Source organism: Eleginops maclovinus, chromosome 17 (assembly GCF_036324505.1).
Source record: "Eleginops maclovinus isolate JMC-PN-2008 ecotype Puerto Natales chromosome 17, JC_Emac_rtc_rv5, whole genome shotgun sequence".
Taxonomy (NCBI): Eukaryota; Metazoa; Chordata; class Actinopteri; order Perciformes; family Eleginopidae; genus Eleginops; species Eleginops maclovinus.
Window position 1 is genome coordinate 7,450,730 of NC_086365.1, and position 17,180 is coordinate 7,467,909.

A 17,180-nucleotide genomic window follows, 5' to 3' on the forward strand; every position below is an offset into this window, starting at 1 on the left:
TAAGTATGCAACAAGAGGTGTTCGACCAAATAAAGTGTTTCTTTACTACGTTGATTCTTAATAAATGTGTGGTAGATTATGAATAAATGTTAATATATTGTACGATATTGGTTATAGCTCACCTACGCAAATTAATCGGAAAACTATTCAGATATTTTCATTTAAGCGTCGCACAATCCCCCTTCACATTTTGTATTTATTGGAACATTCCATGTCGTACCCGGAAGCAGCTTGAAAACATGTCAAACGCGCGCTCCGTTTGATTTGAAGAAATAATTGAAAATAAAGTGGTAAGGTTTATCAGTCTATTGATATGTTCTGAACCGGACTATTCTCTCTTCACCTAGAAGTAAATATTAAGCTGTTAGTCTGAGTATTACATTAAACCAGTGGGTAATATAAAGCGGTTTTATGGCTAATTGCTAGCTTGCTGTTCACTTGTAACATTAGGTATCTGTCACGTTTTAGCTCTTTAGCCGGTGTCACAGTACCGTTCTGTGTAGCGTTAGTACACCGTACACTGGAGCTGTGCTGTTAACGTACCAGTAATGCAAAGCAAGCTCACATAAGATAACCAATCAAAATAAAGTTAGCTTGCCTTCTACCAAATGACCTTATTTACGTATAGGCAACTGAGAGCCTCATTGTGGACGTAACGTTGTCGGTCTCAGTTTTGTTCGGGTATTATCTACATCTGAGTTAAACAGGTCTACCAAGCACTGCTTTGTGGGTGTGATGTTTGCTGAATTGAATGGTTGTCTATATACCTTAGTAACAATACCCACTTGCCCCACTAGCTAGCTTATGGTTTCCTCAGAGTATATAAACAATATATTAAACGGAAATATTTGAATAAGGTTTGGTTTGATGTTCTATCCAAGCAACCTGACAACAATCAGGTGCATTCATATGTTATGAGGGTATTGCTCCTCACACATATAGGAAGTACTTAAAGTTTGACAGCTGAAGTAACTGCATTTTTTTCATGCCATTTAACTAAATAAAGGCAGTCAGCATCTGTCTGTTTTTGCCTTATCCATTTTATGAATGACCTGACACATAAAGGCACTATATCACATTAAGCAAACATTAGTGCCTAATACTGGCACAGATATTAAAGGAATGGCTACCTTGATAAAATGGTGTGTCAACGTTTATTGCAGTTTTCAAAGCTATATTATTTCATATATATATATAGTAGTCATTTCAGTCTACATTAGTTCAGAATAATGCCCATTTTATGAACTAATCGGTGGCAGAATTCGTGTTGTAAGGGCAAAGGAGAGATACAGGTGAAGAAAATAGAACACTTACTGTCTATATAAAGCCATGCACATAGTATCTAAAGTAAAAATGATTAGAATGTACAGAAGTACACATTCAAGTAGCAGCAGTATTAATTAAATACGTAGTAGCACTGTAGAGTGAAATGTGGTATATTACATATTATATTAGTACATTAGTATTGCACAAGGTTATGTAAAGATTCCTGTAACAGTAATGTGTGGACTAACTAGGAGTAGCTGTATTGATAACACAACTGAACATATTGGTGATTAATATATATATATAAATATATATTTTTTTCTGATTATAAGACAAATGATTCTCTGTTTTCTTTGTTCTGATTTATTACAGTTGAAGCCAGTTTGCAGGATGCAGGAAGACTCCAGCCGCACTCCTAGTTACACCGTGACATGCGAGGACTATGTTCATGTGGTTGAATTCAGTCCTTTCAGCTGTGGTACCCCTGCCTCTCTCCTGGCCTACGGTGGAAACCAATATGTGGTGGTGGGCACGTGCCTATTCCAGGTTAGCGCCGCAGCCTCACTCATCCTGGTTTACCTACATTTATGCACAGTATATAATATTCTGAATACAAACATGTTCCCACAGGAGGAGGATATGGAGATCGAAGGGGTTGAATTCAATGTTCTTCGCGCTTTCCATCATGAATTACGTGTCGATGCTCTTGCCTGGAGCCCAGAGTCCCGGCTGGACAGAATACCCACTATAAGGTATGGCTTCTTTTTCCCATCACCTGTTGGTGTGGGGTTAATACACTGCCCGGACAAAAAAAGGTCACAAGCCTGTGGGGGGCAGTGCTATGATCTGGGGTTGCTGCAGTGGGTCTGGTCTAGGTTCAGCAACATTATGTGCCCAAAGAATGAGGTCAGCTGACTCCCTGAATATATGGAAAGACCAGGTTATTCCATCAATGGATTTTTTCTTCCCTGATGGCACGGGCATGTTCCAAGATGACAATGCCAGGGTCCATCAGGCTCACATTGTGAAGGAGTGGTTCAGGGAGCATGAGACATCACTTTCACACATGGATTGGCCACCACAGAGTCCAGAGCTGAACTCGATTGAGAATCTTTGGGATGTGCTGGAGAACACTTTACGCAGTGGTCCGAATCTCCCGTCATCAATACAAGATCTTGGCGAAAAATGAATGCAAGACAGAAATAAATGTTGTGACTTTGCAGAAGCTTGTGGAAACGATGCCACAGTGAATGCGTGCCGTAATCAAACCTAAACGCGGTCCAACGAATATTAGAGTGTTTTTTTTTTGGGCCAGGTAGTGTATGTCCCCACCAAGTTTCATGGTGCAGGACAAGGGTTAAAGATTTTGGAGATGTGTAAATTGTTGCAGCATCAAAATTGCAATGCATGCACATGAAATTGTTGCTTTGTAAAAAATGCAAATGAATCCCTTTCTGTTACATTAAGGAAAACGTATCACTGCTTGACAGAAAATGAATACTGGCAACTGTTGCTCATGACTAATCTTGAATACAGTTTTGTCCATGGTAAATTAATCTGGTCCTTCTAGGGGGCTTGACTCATGTAATACACAACTGGGAAAGCAAGTTGAGAGATTTTCAAGACTATTAACTGCCTTCAAGGTACTACATTTTGAATGCCATGCTTTTAAGCTGATAACTCACAAATCACAGCTTCTGCACCAAAGCTTACCACACCTCCTTTTCAATCTTTTCTCTTTCAGAATTTAGCATTACCAGACAAAATGTATTGAAACTTGAGGCAAACATTTTCAGAAACATAAGTAAGGGGGTCAATTTCTGGCTCAAGTTTGAGATCAAACCACCAACTTTACATATGATGGACTTGCGTCTCTACCAGCTAAATTGTTCATTTATTATGTAACCTGGTGCTGACAAATTGCTGAGTCATTATTCAGGTAAAACCGTATCAGCACAACTGACTTTTAACAGAAGACTGTGTTCATGGTGGGACATCAGCAGCTCTAGAACCTCTTGTAATGTCATCAGAAACTTATATTAGGACTAGGAAGTAAAAAAGCCATACTTCACTCCCACATCAAAAACCTGACATCTATGTCTTTAACACAACAGGATAATTATTCACGAACACTCGTCCATTGACCAGAACAAGAGGCAGTTGTGGAGAAAGCACAGCAGCCGTTGTGTGAAAGTAGTCATCACCGCCTCTCCCTGTCACGCTGCAGCTGCCAGGATATGAGCCAAGTTATTTCAGGTGGCCGGTTGGACAGGAGGGAAGTAGCCTAACTGTAGATTGTTAGAAAGCAAGAGTTTCCTCCTAATTGGAGCAGTAGATGGGAAGGTTCCACAATCCCCCCGGAGGTGTTTAGGCTTTCTGTAATTGAAAAGGAAAGGCAGCGATAATTCCTGGCCTTCTGTGGTTTACTCCACAGGGCCCTCCAGCCAGCACTGTGACGTGCGCACATGTTATTGTGCTGATGACTGCCCGCTCAGGTTCCATCCCGCCTTTCGATCTGCACGTAGCCGTGCCTTCCAGGAAAAGTACAACGTTCTCACGGCCGGCCTCAAGCAGGGGCCCAAAGAGTGAGAAAGATGAGGGGAGGGGGCTCGAGCTGCCAACATCCACTACAGCAGCTTCAAATGGGAATATGTGAAGAACATTGAATCCTACAAAGACCAGTCACACACCACATATTAATGAACTTCCTCCAAATATACATTGTTTAGTCTTTACAGTTGGTACAAAGCACAAAACCTCATGTAATTTCAGCATTTATTCTGCGATCTACAGGCGTGCATTGTCACATCTGATAAGACAAATAAGGCCACCCAATTTGCACTAAACATACCAATTTACTGCTTGTTAGAGAATAAAAAACCTGCTGTGGCATGGCTGATCGCGTAGAAAAACTGTCTACCCCATACAACAAGCTACAGCCTTGTTTAATAACAGGTTGGTCTCTGCTATTGCACACATGTTGTGTCTGCACAGCAACTGACCAATCACAATTCTCCTCAGAGCACATTTGCTCAGAATACAATGGAAAATCAAGCTAACAAGGAAGAAGAGCTGTTGTGGAAAACAAATGTTACATACGCTATTTGGAAGTATTTTGGTTTAAAAAAACATGGTTTGGAACAATGTCAGGGATTTTTTATGTCAGAAAAGGAACGTCTGTGATTATTTAAAAAAGTGAAAAAGCATCAGTTCAATGTTATGTGTTAGCCACAGCTTTTATTCACAGAAAAAAGGCTGGCAGTTTTTCCTGTTTCTGTTCTTTATGCTAAGCTAACTGACTGGTAGCTGTAGCTCCAGATTAAAAGGTGGCATCAATATTTTCCTCTTTCTCTTGGCAAAAGATAACAGGATATTTATCAAGGGGAAAACCATGTGCTAGGCTGCAGAAGTCAACTGTTGTGTATTTGTGTATTTACTTTGTGTTGCCAGGTCTCTTTGTTGAGGTGTGCTTTGTGGTGACATCACCTCAACTTCTCATCTTTGTCTTCTTTTGAAACAAAAACACTGCTCAACAAAAACAAAGCTGAAATGTACTGGTATTCCCAAGCATGTTGGAGATCAATAAAGAAAATTGCTTTGACATTTAAGTAAAAACAAATAATAAAAAAGGCAAAAACAGCCAGAATTTGTTCCATGCTTTTCTCCAAAGTACAACACTAATTTGTAGGGTTATCAAGGCCTATCCTAATATAATCTAATCTACTGTAGGAGTTATGCCCCGAAGCACGTTAAAGGTGTTTGTAGTGACATCATGCCAAACCCATCTGTGCCTGCGACTGAAAATGTGTGGACCGCTGTCTGTTTATTCTGGTGATATGTGTGTGTTTTTCTTGTCATAAGTGAGTTAGTGTAATTGTGTGAATAATTGCAGGCACTGGTGTATACTACGATGATTAGAGGGAAAGTCCTCTGCCTGGCTCCACACAGGTTTTTCAACAGAGACCTGCGTAAATGGCGTGAGGAATCTTGTTTTTCTCCGTGTTTATCTTAGCTTGCAATTAGAATCTCCCTGGCAGCGTTTCTACTGATGGCTGCCCAAGTCTCTACCACACACACCGACACTCTTCCAGAGGTGTCAGTCCAGGCGGTTGCAGGGATGCATGTAGGACGAGATGTCATCTGTCATTGTGTCCATACAGTCTGACTCGGTTCTGATGTTATCCCTTTGTTTGTTTTCACATCCTCCCGTTCTTTTTCCTCTCTCTTTGTAGATTTTGCACTGCTGCTGCTGACAGAAAGCTACGCCTGCTGACTTCTGATCTTCAGGATAGGCATGAAGTCAAGGTAATGCAACATCTGGAGCACATTGGCCAGAACTGCACTTGTCAGTTGGCATCAAAGTCTCAATATTTACCTCTGACATTTTGCACTTAGTGATACAGGAAATGTAGCCGTGCACATAGAGAGTGGAGCTGTGGCCTGTGAAGCAATCACAAGTTTCCTAGAAATGCTAATCTGTTTAACTGTGTATTGATCATGCGTTTTCTGTTTGGCTAACATTGTGTTTGTCTGTGCCGTTTCCTAGGTAATGGAGGGCCACACCAGCTACATTAACCATTTGGTGTTCGAACCCACAGAAGGGAAACAAATTGCTTCCGTCAGTGATGACCACACTTGCAGGTCCAAAATATTGTGTGTGTGTGTGTGTGTGTGTGTGTGTGTGTGTGTGTGTGTGTGTGTGTGTGTGTGTGTGTGTGTGTGTGTGTGTGTGTGTGTGTGTGTGTGTGTGTGTGTGTGTGTGTGTGTGTGTGTGTGTGTGTGTGTGTGTGTGTGTGTGTGTGTGTGTGTGTGTGTGTGTGTGTGTGTGTGTGTGTGTGTGTGTGTGTGTGTGTGTGTGTGTGTGTGTGTGTGTGTGTGTGTGTGTTCCCAGCTTCTGATTTTCAGCTCTGTTCTCTGTTAATGGTGCAGAAACTCCTGACTGTTTCCACAGTGAAACATGATGCTAAGCACAACATGCTACGGTGTGACTTTGCGTAAGCACAGAGCTTCTTTGTAGCTTTTCTAGCTAATTGGTTAAATATGGAAATCCAATTAGCTGCAGAAAAATGTTCCTCTCTAACGGGGGGCCTATAACGGGGGCCCCAAATTTTCCTTTTAAATGAATGCTAGAGGAGGGAAAAAGTGTGTCAGTAACCAGGGTCAGCTCAGGGACAACCCCCACCCCCCTCTTCATCCTGCACCATGCAAACCTATGCTGCAGTGCTGGACCCCATTTTAAAATTGTTCATGTACAGTATGTGTAGATATTACTTATATAAATTAACATTTAGGGCAGGGTGTCTGGCATCTCCCTTAGGGATAAGGTGAGAAGTTCAGTCATCCGGGAGGGACTCGGAGTAGAACCGCTGCTCCTTCGCGTTGAAAGGAGCCAGTTGAGGTGGTTCAGGCAACTAGTGAGGATGCCACCTGGGCGCCTCCCTAGGGAGGTGTTCCAGGCACGTCCAGCTGGGAAGAGACCGAGGGGTAGACCTAGGACCAGGTGGAGGGATTATATCTCTTCGCTGGCCTGGGAGCGCTTTGGAATCCCCCAGTCAGAGCTGGTTGATGTGGCCAGGGAAAGAGAAGTTTGGGGCTCTCTGATGGAGCTGTTACCTCCGCGACCCTGACGGAAAAGCGGGAGAAGATGGATGGAAATTAAGATTTAACCCTCACTTTGCAGAGAGGTGAAGACCATAGCTGCTTATTTTGCCAATAAATCGTTATTATATTTGTGTAAATAGTGGAGAATGCGAAGTGGTGTCTTTTAATGGCTTCCAAGACCAAACCCCAAAGTATTCAGTTAATGAGGCAAACTAACTTCTAAATGTATTTAATTAACCTGTTAAATATTTTCTCGATAAATTGATGGCCTTTAAATAAGACAGAAAATAGTGCAGATTCTCCATCCCAGCTTCTCTTATTGTCACAATCTGAGATATTCAGTTACATATCATATATTCAGAAATGTTCAGGAATAATTCATATTTTCAGAGGGTGACAAGATTTTGTGCAATTTTTTAATTAAAAATCAACCATCAAAACAGCTGGCGAGTAATATACTTCAAATCATTCTGATTCAGGTCATTTGGCCTTTTCATAAAAAACAATAGCATCCACAACCACATGAAGCGGTGACCCTCTGACAGCCACATCAGGCCCTCTGAGTCTCCTCCACTCCCGTCCACTCTCCTCTTCCCCTTCCTCCGCTGACCGGCCAGAGAAAACAGGAGTGTGCTCCATCTGCTGAAAGATTTAATTTCTGTCATGTTGAGAAAATATGGGACGCCAGAGGAAGACAGAGGCGGAACAAGGGATAGATCAAGTTAACTGGAGAGGACCTTCCAGTCAGCCCACACAAACTGAAGCTGGATATGAGAGGAGGAAGCTCGTCCTGCAGAAAGGGAGGGAGGGGAGTGTTTACCTGCATGTATATGCTCCTGACCTCTCCATCACTCTGTTAGGTTTGGCAGCGGCGCCTCTACTATAAGTTTGCTTAGCTTTGTCATCACTGTCCCCTGCAGTTGTGGGAACTTGGCTGTAGCCAACATGCAACCTGATGCTGCAGCATCTAGGTGGGGAAGCAGACTCCCCCTCCCCTCAGGAGAGTTTACAATCGTTTCATGTAGCCTCAACATCTCAGGGTATCAGTGCAGATGCAGCAGGTTGACTCTGTGGGGAAATATGCCACCTAGAGATCACCAGGGCACACTGCAGGATCCCGCTGCGGATTTGAGGTTGACTGAGTTCACAGATGATCTGACGACCCGGCATGCCGCCGCTGCTGCATTATGTATATGGTTTTGAGCATGTTGTTCTGTTCTCAGTGCTAATCTGTTGCTTTTCTTGATCCCTTATGTTGTGCAATTGAAAGAAATTACAACAGCTTGATATCTCATCCATGCTTCCAATGTGTCTTCCATCCCAACCTTTCTTGGACTGAAGTACCCCTCATGAACTCAAGTACTCCGTCTTCCGTGGTGGAAAAAGTATTCAGAACCTTTCCTTAAGTAAATGTAATAACACCACTCTGTAAAAATCCTACAAGTAAAAGTCCTGCCTTTAAAATCTCACTTCAGTAATAGTATTAAAGTTGTCAGCCAAATGAGGTAGAGTACAAAGTACAATAATTATCTCTATATTATAGGTAGGTAACTTGTACTTAGTTACCTGCCCTTCATCAACACCACCCTTCACATCTTAACACATATCTAAGAACAGGTCATTGACTCGATGGTATGAAACACAACTAGTTATAAAAACATAGATATTGTTAGAAAACGTTTCATACAATGAGGCTGTCATTAATAGTTTATGTTTATTTTTAGCTGTCAAGCGTTTTCCTTAGCTTTGATCCATCTGTTTCAACTGTAATCATCAAACTGTTAATCATAGTCGTGTGTTTATCTTCTTTAAGGACCCCTTTGTAGGATTAAGGGAGATATGTTAGCCCAAAGGGAATATAATATTCACAACTATAGTGTAGTTATTGTATAATCACATGAAACGAAGAATTTGATTGTTTTATAGATTAGACTGAGCCCTTCAAATATATTTACTGTTCTGTCCCGTCGGCAAAACTCGATCAATGAACTTGCCGGGTGTGTTGGTGAAAAGAAGCCACTCCAATAAATAGGTCAGATGATTTATTTCACTATTTCAACAGTAGAAGTTTGGGATTCATTTTTAATACAGAGGATGTTAGACTGAAAAATGATGAGCAGGTCCAGATTAAAAAGGTGCTGATGCAAACATCTCCACCCTGCGAGGCACTGTGATGGGATCTTATTGTTTTCCTCTTCCAGGTCGCTCCCTCCAGAGTCACCTCGGATTATTTACTCTGCTCTCTACAATAAATCAGAGCACGCAGAGCTAACAGCATTTCCCATTTCCTCCACTTATGGGAAACGTTGACAAACTGTAGCGCTGCTTTCTCCCTGAGATAACACAATACAGGACTTCAGATGTCCTTTTCAACTCTGTTGTACATGGAAGCAGAGTGTTATTGCTTGATGTAGTGTTATGCAATTACGCAGTGTTTTATCAGAAGCGGTCATGCGTGTTTTCGTGTCTCATGTCTTTCACCTCGTTTGGCGGAGGTTATGTTTTTGTGGGGGGCCGGGGCTCTCCGTTTGAAGGGCAGAGTGGTCAACCACAGTTTGGCCGATGGTGGTGTAGCGTGCAATTGAGCTCTGCTTGGCCTCTGGGTTTGAAAGAATAGGGTTTAGTCCTTGTTTTGCTGGTGTGGTCTGGGGGTTTTTCTCTTTTTTTCCTGCTCGCTCTCACTTATGGAGCCTCTGGCTGAGTCTACACGGGCAGAGAAAAGACTCCCAGAGTTCCACAGGCCTCTGTCCTGCTGCAGGGAGATGAGGCAGGAAAAGTTGAGTGTTTACTGAGGTCTTCATCTGAGACGGGGCATATCCTTCTCTACACCGCACCACTGAGGACATCAATCTCTCTAACAACACATTTGACATTTAGATAATCTTTGGGGGTACATTTTGGGCTTTATTAAATGATGTTTCTTGCATGATCTCATCAGTCAGCGCTTCTCAATGTTTAATATTCCCAGAAACACTTGCAGCCCCCCACCTCTGTGGCCCCATCCCCACCTTTTCTTCTCATTCAGATGTGGTTAACCATAGATCCAGGTCTCAGGACCCACTGTTCTCTCCATCCAGCTGATTCATTACATCCGTGGTCTTTCTCAGCTGCTTTTGCTATCATAGGTCTTATTTAGATAACAATCTCCTATTATTAAAATTACGATTGGTCATATTCCTCACACAAGCCTTAAATCTTGGTTTGGTTGTGCTTAGAAGCCCCCCACCCCCCCTATTTGCACAAAGCGTTTCAACTTTCCTCCGCTGATCTTCCGTAGCTGACGTCCATCCTGCTGCCCTCTGTTCTCACAGAAATTGAATGGCAGCCGGCCGCCCACAGCGAAACATTTTCTGTAATGTGAGTGGAGCGTAACGTCGACTCAGGCATGGGTGATGTCCCCCCCCTCCTGCCCCTGCTATCATAGCTCAATGTAATGTGAAGCTGGCGTTGTTCCTGAAAGAGGATTCCAGCATTAGTCTGTCTGTCTTCACCGATCTGAGGGGAAAAGCCCCTTTTCCCTGAAAAACCATGAAATACCTTGCACACGACTGGCATGCAGCAAGCAAGCGTCAGATTAATTATGAGAAAACATGAAGTTGGAGGAATAAATGCCCACATTGTGTTCCATAAAGCCTCATAGTTGTGTGTTTTGTATTGAAAACTAGCTTGAATGCTGTCGAAAAAATGACCAAATATCTTTTTTTAAAATAATGTTTTGGCATTGGGTGATGAGGAAACTTGTTAACTTATATTTGTTCAGATCAAGGCTGTATGTGTTACATTGAGCCCGTTTGGACTACGTTATTTAGTTTCCAACACCACAAAGAAAAAACCTTGGGAAGGTGAACTCTTTTCAATGTGAGCTTCCCAGGGTGCAACACTGATGCTATTTTTGGAACCGCTTTAAAACCCCATCTTTGTTGTTAATTAAGAGGTAGTGGATTTAGTTTTGGATTTTCTGCCAAGAGCGGTTCACACTTCAAGTCTAATCAATCCGTAACAATACTAATGAGAACTGAATCAAAAAAACAACATGTAGTTCTCAGGTCATTGTGAAGCTGGTAACAAACAGGACACACACTTTCAGGTTAAATAAAGTAGTTGTGCAAATATAATGTCATTGTTTATTTATTTGAATGCTCAACTTTATCCCTACAGGGTGTGGGACCTGGAGGGAAATGAAAGCGCGACTCTCAGACTTCGCTCCCCGGGCATCAGCGTGTGCTGGCACCCAGAGGAAGCCTTTAAGGTAAGAGGGGTTCGCTTCAGATACATGCTGGTATTCTGAGGTCAAACTCTTGAACTGCAAACTTTATTCCAAACAGATCAGGTGTGAAGTAAGGTGAACTGAAAAGCAATGTAGGTGTCTAAAGCTAGGTGTCCACTAGAAGAAAGGTCAGGTGATTTGGCACTCCTAGATAAGTTTTGATGAGTCATCCTCATTCAGGCATCCTTATTGCTGTTTGACAAACCTTTGTGACGGGTCAAACGAGCACAGCTAAGATTCTGCCCAAACACAAAATGGAAACGGCTCTGTGAAATGTCCTCTAATGGAACATTGATTTGTAGATGCTTTCCAAAAGGGTCAAAATAAACTAGCAATCAATGTTTAAATCACAATTACATCCAGTAAATGGGATAATATGTTTGATAAGGTTTTTCATTTCACTTTATCATCATTTAGCAAGTTTAGCTTTTTTCAGAAGGAACAAGCCTGCTTTGCATTTACATTACATGTTATTTAGTTTGAGCTTTTAGCCAAGGCGACTTACATACACTTCAATACTGTAGACATCCCACGGAAGCAATTTGTGGTTCAGTTTTTTGCTCAATGACGCTACTTCATGTCAACGACAGGGGCTGAGAATCGAACCAGGGATCCTATGATTGGTAGAAGCCCATTTGACCAGCCGCCATTAAAAAAAAATCCGAAACAGGTTTATTGCCAAGTAGGTTATCTTTGAGGAATTTGTCTTGGTGTTTTTGTCGCATACATAAACGTACACACATACAAATAAAACAATGATAAGAAAAATAATAACATTCAAATATAGCAATATTTACATTGAATCTGGATGGAATAAAGATAGACCTGTAAAAATAGAAATAAAATATGTGCAGTTACAATGGGAAAGGGCAAGATTGTTATAGTGGTTAGTTAACTATAAACTCACTTATTTGTTTGTTGTATTTAAAAAATGCATGAGAAGTGACATTGAATCACAGGTATATGATAATGCATTATGTCTATCATATCGCACATAAGCTGTAAATCAAAAACTTCATATAGCTGTAGTCCAGACAGAGCTGTAATGGAAAGAAAGAAACATGAACTATAATGATTGTTGAATTGACCCGTCTGTGTGCTCCAGTTAATGGTGGCAGAGAAGAAGGGAACTATTCGCTTCTACGACCTGGTTACCCAGCAGGCCATTCTGTCTCTGGACTGTGGTCAGTCCCCACTCATGTCGGCAGACTGGTGCCTCACAAACACGATCAAAGTGGGGGCTGTGGCGGGCAACGACTGGCTCATCTGGGACATAACTCGCTCCAGGTAACCAGGGGAGCGTGGGAAATATGTACTACTTATGATGAATGATGGATTGATTTTTTTATGGCGCCCTCTGGGATAAGATGTGCTTTAATACTTGTTTTTATTCTTTGCAGTTACCCCCAAGAGAAACGACCAGCCCATATAGATAAGGCAAGGTTATTCAAGTAAGAAAAAAATAATTCCTTCTCTATTTTGTTGTAAGGCTTATTTTGACTTAGTTAGTTTTGGCTTAGTTTCATGGATACATAACATTGTTGAACTTGAAACATATTCATATGGAGTTATGTTTATTGTCAGCTGTGTTAATGTACATAAAATGCCAGTAATTTTTCAAATGTTTGATTTTGTTGTGTGGTGCCGTTTAAAGAGATGTTTTACCCGTCCTTAGGTGGTCTCGAGCCAATCAAAACCTATTTGCCACCACTGGATGTCCAGGAAAGATCTGTAGTCAGTTATTCATTCACCATCTTGGTCACCCGCAGGTGAGCAATACTCTTTTCACTGTTATGATCATTCGATTTTTACTGTTCTCCCGCAGCTCCAATCTCATGTCAAAAACTGGTCTTGTTTCAGCCGGTTACTATTGGATCTGCCACAGTGGGATCAGGGCCTCAGCTGGCACCGCACGCTCCCCCTCTGTGTCATCGGCAGCGACAGGAAACTCTGCTTTTGGATGACTGAGATGTAGCCATCTGTACTGCACCTTCCATGTTAGATAACCCAACTAAGTGTTTCTGTTCTGTTCAATAAAACAAGTATTTTTTTCTTAGTATCTACAGAGTTTTATGGAATTTGATGGATTGGCTGTGAGCTTGAGCTTTGTTCTTTCTCATTTCTGACAGCTACAGATAAACAGCAGGCTGGTCAGGGCTCTGCGCAGAGCTACTTTTACTTTTTTCTTGGAGTAAGTTACATTACCTGTCTGTTATGTTCTTCCAAAAAATCTATTCTTCAAAGGAATGCTTCGAGGCGTCGGCGCCAACTCTCCCAATCATCAGACAACTGATCGTTGTACTGCAGGTGTTCAACATTCTCACTATCAATGATGCGACTCTGCATCATATCAATAATATATGTTTGTGTTTCACCTACCGCAGACATGAAGATCCACAGGAAGGTTCTGATGTAAAACTAGGAGGTCTGGCCATGCTCCAGCTGTTAGATAAGCCCGGGGTTGTAAGTGTAATCATAGGAAGAGCTTTGGGAAGCGTAGGGGCCATTTCAGGTCAACCCCATGGCATGCAAAGTGAGCAAGTCATGAGGATGCTGGGAGAGGAAGAGATGTGCATCAACTTACCTTGGGGTATAATTATCAATGCTCCGCAGACCAAACATGGAAGACAAGGGATCATTTGGCAGAAACTTGCAATTCCCCTTTGGTTACACAAAGACTCCTTGTACTGTCACAGGAATGCAATGTTTGAGAAAGCACCATATCCACTTTCAAGGCGGTCGTATGGCCGCTAAACTGCAGAGGGCATTTATTTAATTAACTTGATCATGAATCATTTTAGAAGACAGCTGATCACTCGTTTCCGCAGATGAACTTAATCTTGCAGTGTGCATTCATACTCTGCCGTCTAACAGAGGCGTTTATTGTACTTTATTAATGTACAAGTCAGCTGAAACACTAGGTTGTATTGTACAGCATCGCCTCTGTGCGACAGAACATAGCAGGTGGAGACCTCCACTCTTTCAAACCGGTTCGTCAGCCTCGTATATTTCTTGGACAGGACGTGTTAACCGCCGTCCACAAAGCATAACATGCTACTGCTCTCCTGCTCCGCACTTTTGTTTGAACAAGTCCAATGTGGTTCCACTCTCTACGTTTGCTGTGCTTCAGGTGCAAGTGGTGCCCGAGCAGCTGCATGTAACACAGAGATGTGTAAGGATGCCATTTTCATCCGTGCACACTGAAGGTTTTCCAAAGAGTATAGGAGCTCCTTCAGAGGGCACTTGAATTGATAGCTGAGCCACTTTTCTGCTTTCCTGTCCTTCCTTTGAAACCCAGTGACTCAAGAACACCATCTGATGGCTGATGAGCAGAATAGCAACCCAATTGAATTCTAATCTTTGGAGACTATTTCTATAATATTTGATACATCTTGGAGATCAAATAAACTCACCTTTCCTGAAACACATCCTCAGATGTGACTGCCCTGGGCCTCACGTTACCCTCAATATATCCTGAATGAAGCCTCACAAACAGTTTGGATGTCTTGTGCCGTGTGGACTAACAACAAACAGTGAAATGGATGAAAGAGAGATCAGATCGCCTTAAAACGTTCTGCTAATCTTCCCTCTCTGATAATTCTTCAGCAGCCCTGCCAACTTTAAGCCCAGGCTCAACAAAAATAGAGCAAATAAAAATAATGAGGAGCATGATATGAAGGGAAACAAAGACAGAGATTAGAGCTCTTTGAGGCTGGTGTTTGATTAAATCTCAGGGCTGCTTTGTTGTGCAAGTCTTTTCCCAGAATGAAGTAATTGTGTTGGTATTGATGAGCCAAACAGAGATAGTAGTGCTCCATCACTTTTTAGTTGTTTGCTGTTGACTGTAACCTGGGACCCATTCATAATGACATATTGGAATATGAGAAATTCATTTATTTATGATGGATAATTGAGGAAGTTATATTACAGATAGCTCATCAGAGAAAGCAGCTGTCATGCTGGGGAACATTAAAAACCATCGAACCAGCTGTTTTCATAACCTGGCTACCCAAATGTTGTTCTTTCGGAATAAATGAATCAATGATTTGGGATTGATGCTTTCCAGAGGGATGAAAAATACAAATCTTTGCTGGAATCAGAACATGTTAGACTATCTTAGTATAAAGACCGAAACAGCTGTATCACACACACCAGTGGGCTTAACCCGAAATAAACCCTCTTCCCCGTAATTTGTATATTGAAAATGATTCCTCTATCTCTTTATATTCATGAGATCAACGACTTAACAGAACATCATGTTAAAATAATGACGAATATGTATACAAATAGCTTGTGTAACTGAAATATTACTATAGGAAATGAATCACCAATCATTGATTTGACAGAAATCTACAGTGTGCACATAGACTTTCAAAGTTGTGCTTGTCCAGCAAATGCATGTTAACATTTTGCCAGGTCGGGTGATAATAAAGCTCATCTCTGGAAGCTTCATTTTCGACCTTCTGATTACATTTAAGGAATTGGGACGTCCTCGAGTAAACGAGGAAAGATGAATTGAGAAGGAAACTGGAATGAACCCTGAAACAAGGGGAAACAGCTGGCCTTGCTTTGTAATTCGTTTTTCCTCTTTTTCCCTTGTGGGACATAAACCTTCGTCATTGCTTGTCTTTGGCATGAAGTGGATCCTCACCCCCTCAGTCTAAGTGCTCTGCCAGGTCACCTTGGTCTTACAACTTTTATTTAGCTTGGAGCACTCTTGAGTCTAGCTTCTGCCTTGTTTGTGATCATGTTCTTGCTAATGTTTCAGTGATTGTGATCCCTTGCCAGACCAGAAGATGCCACATAAATCTGTCAAGCTTCCCTTGGAAAATACTTCAATAGTTTGTTGTCTTCGTGTTATGCACGCATTTAGAACCATACTATTGGGTTGACTTGTTTTTCCTGCAGTGGTCAGACTTCTTAATGTCACAGTGTTAGGAAAATGCATCCAGAGATTTCCCAGATTCTTCCCAGATTCTTCCCTAGATCTCCAGCTTTTATCTTCATTCTTCAACGTCAAAATTAATATATACAACTCCTCCTTAAAGCCACAAAATTGTCCTTTTTATATTTATACTTTTTGGATGAATATTACAAAAGAGGTATGACATAGTAATAATAGAGCAGTCATGATAACTACCTCTGTCGTACGACATTATGTCTAAGAAATAATTATGATAAACCACATATATGTCGTTTATAGACCACCAAAATGATGGAAGCAATGCCTATATATCCTTCGATAAGTAAATTACATTAAAATGTATGTTTTTTATTTCTGAATCCAACTGATTTCTTTCCCAAAATGTTAAACTGTCCCTTTAATGGCTTAGAACGGATATATAAGGCATTGGTAAACAATTTTAAGTATCATTAAAGCTATTCAGTGTTTTTTAGGCCTTAAATCCCCTGATTCCCTCACATCTCATGGAGTATCTTACTTGTTTGAGTATTCAAGCCCATTGACAGAGTGAACCTCATGACCCTGCTTCCCGCCTGACATCAGTGAGGGAAACACTTATGGTTGGACTCGGGATGATACAGCTTTTGGGATTCGCAGTACGTACTCGAGTTGGATCCCTCACAGTTCATGCCGTTGCTTGCATGCATATTTTTAGTGCTCAGCAGATTCCGAGCCTGGCACTGGTATAGTCTGGATTTGAAGGCTAAAGAGTGCTGGAAGGGGAATAAGATACAAGAAGAAAAAAAGAAGAATACATGTGTGGGTGTGTTTTCACACTTGTCAAGCATTAGATCACTCTTTCCCTCGACTTGCTTTATCCGCCCCCCCACCCTCCCCAAACTCTTTATCTACACACACGTTTGTGTTAACTCTTCCATTCATATATTTATTTAGTTTTATGTATTTTATAACAAACAGGGTTAGATTCATTGGACAGTGGACCTGTGGGATGGGAAAGTTTCCCTACACGGTGGCTGATGGGAGGGTTTGATGTTAGTGACGCTTTATTTGTGCTGCAGATGGAGATGATGGAGATTTTTTTTCAAAGCTTTGCCGTGCGCAGCCCTGATATGCATTGTTGCC

General features: G+C 41.6%; 1 protein-coding gene across 1 annotated transcript; it reads left to right on the top strand.

Moving 5' to 3' along the window:
* Positions 1 to 206: 206 nt before the first annotated feature.
* Positions 207 to 13,155, top strand: nup37 (nucleoporin 37). Its single transcript, XM_063905738.1, is given in 11 exon segments — positions 207 to 290; positions 1,639 to 1,812; positions 1,897 to 2,018; positions 5,499 to 5,571; positions 5,813 to 5,907; positions 11,026 to 11,116; positions 12,240 to 12,421; positions 12,535 to 12,585; positions 12,810 to 12,903; positions 12,995 to 13,027; positions 13,029 to 13,155. Coding segments are annotated over 10 exon segments (978 nt in total). The 5' UTR covers positions 207 to 290; positions 1,639 to 1,656; the 3' UTR covers positions 13,110 to 13,155.
* The last annotated feature ends 4,025 nt before the right edge of the window (positions 13,156 to 17,180 follow it).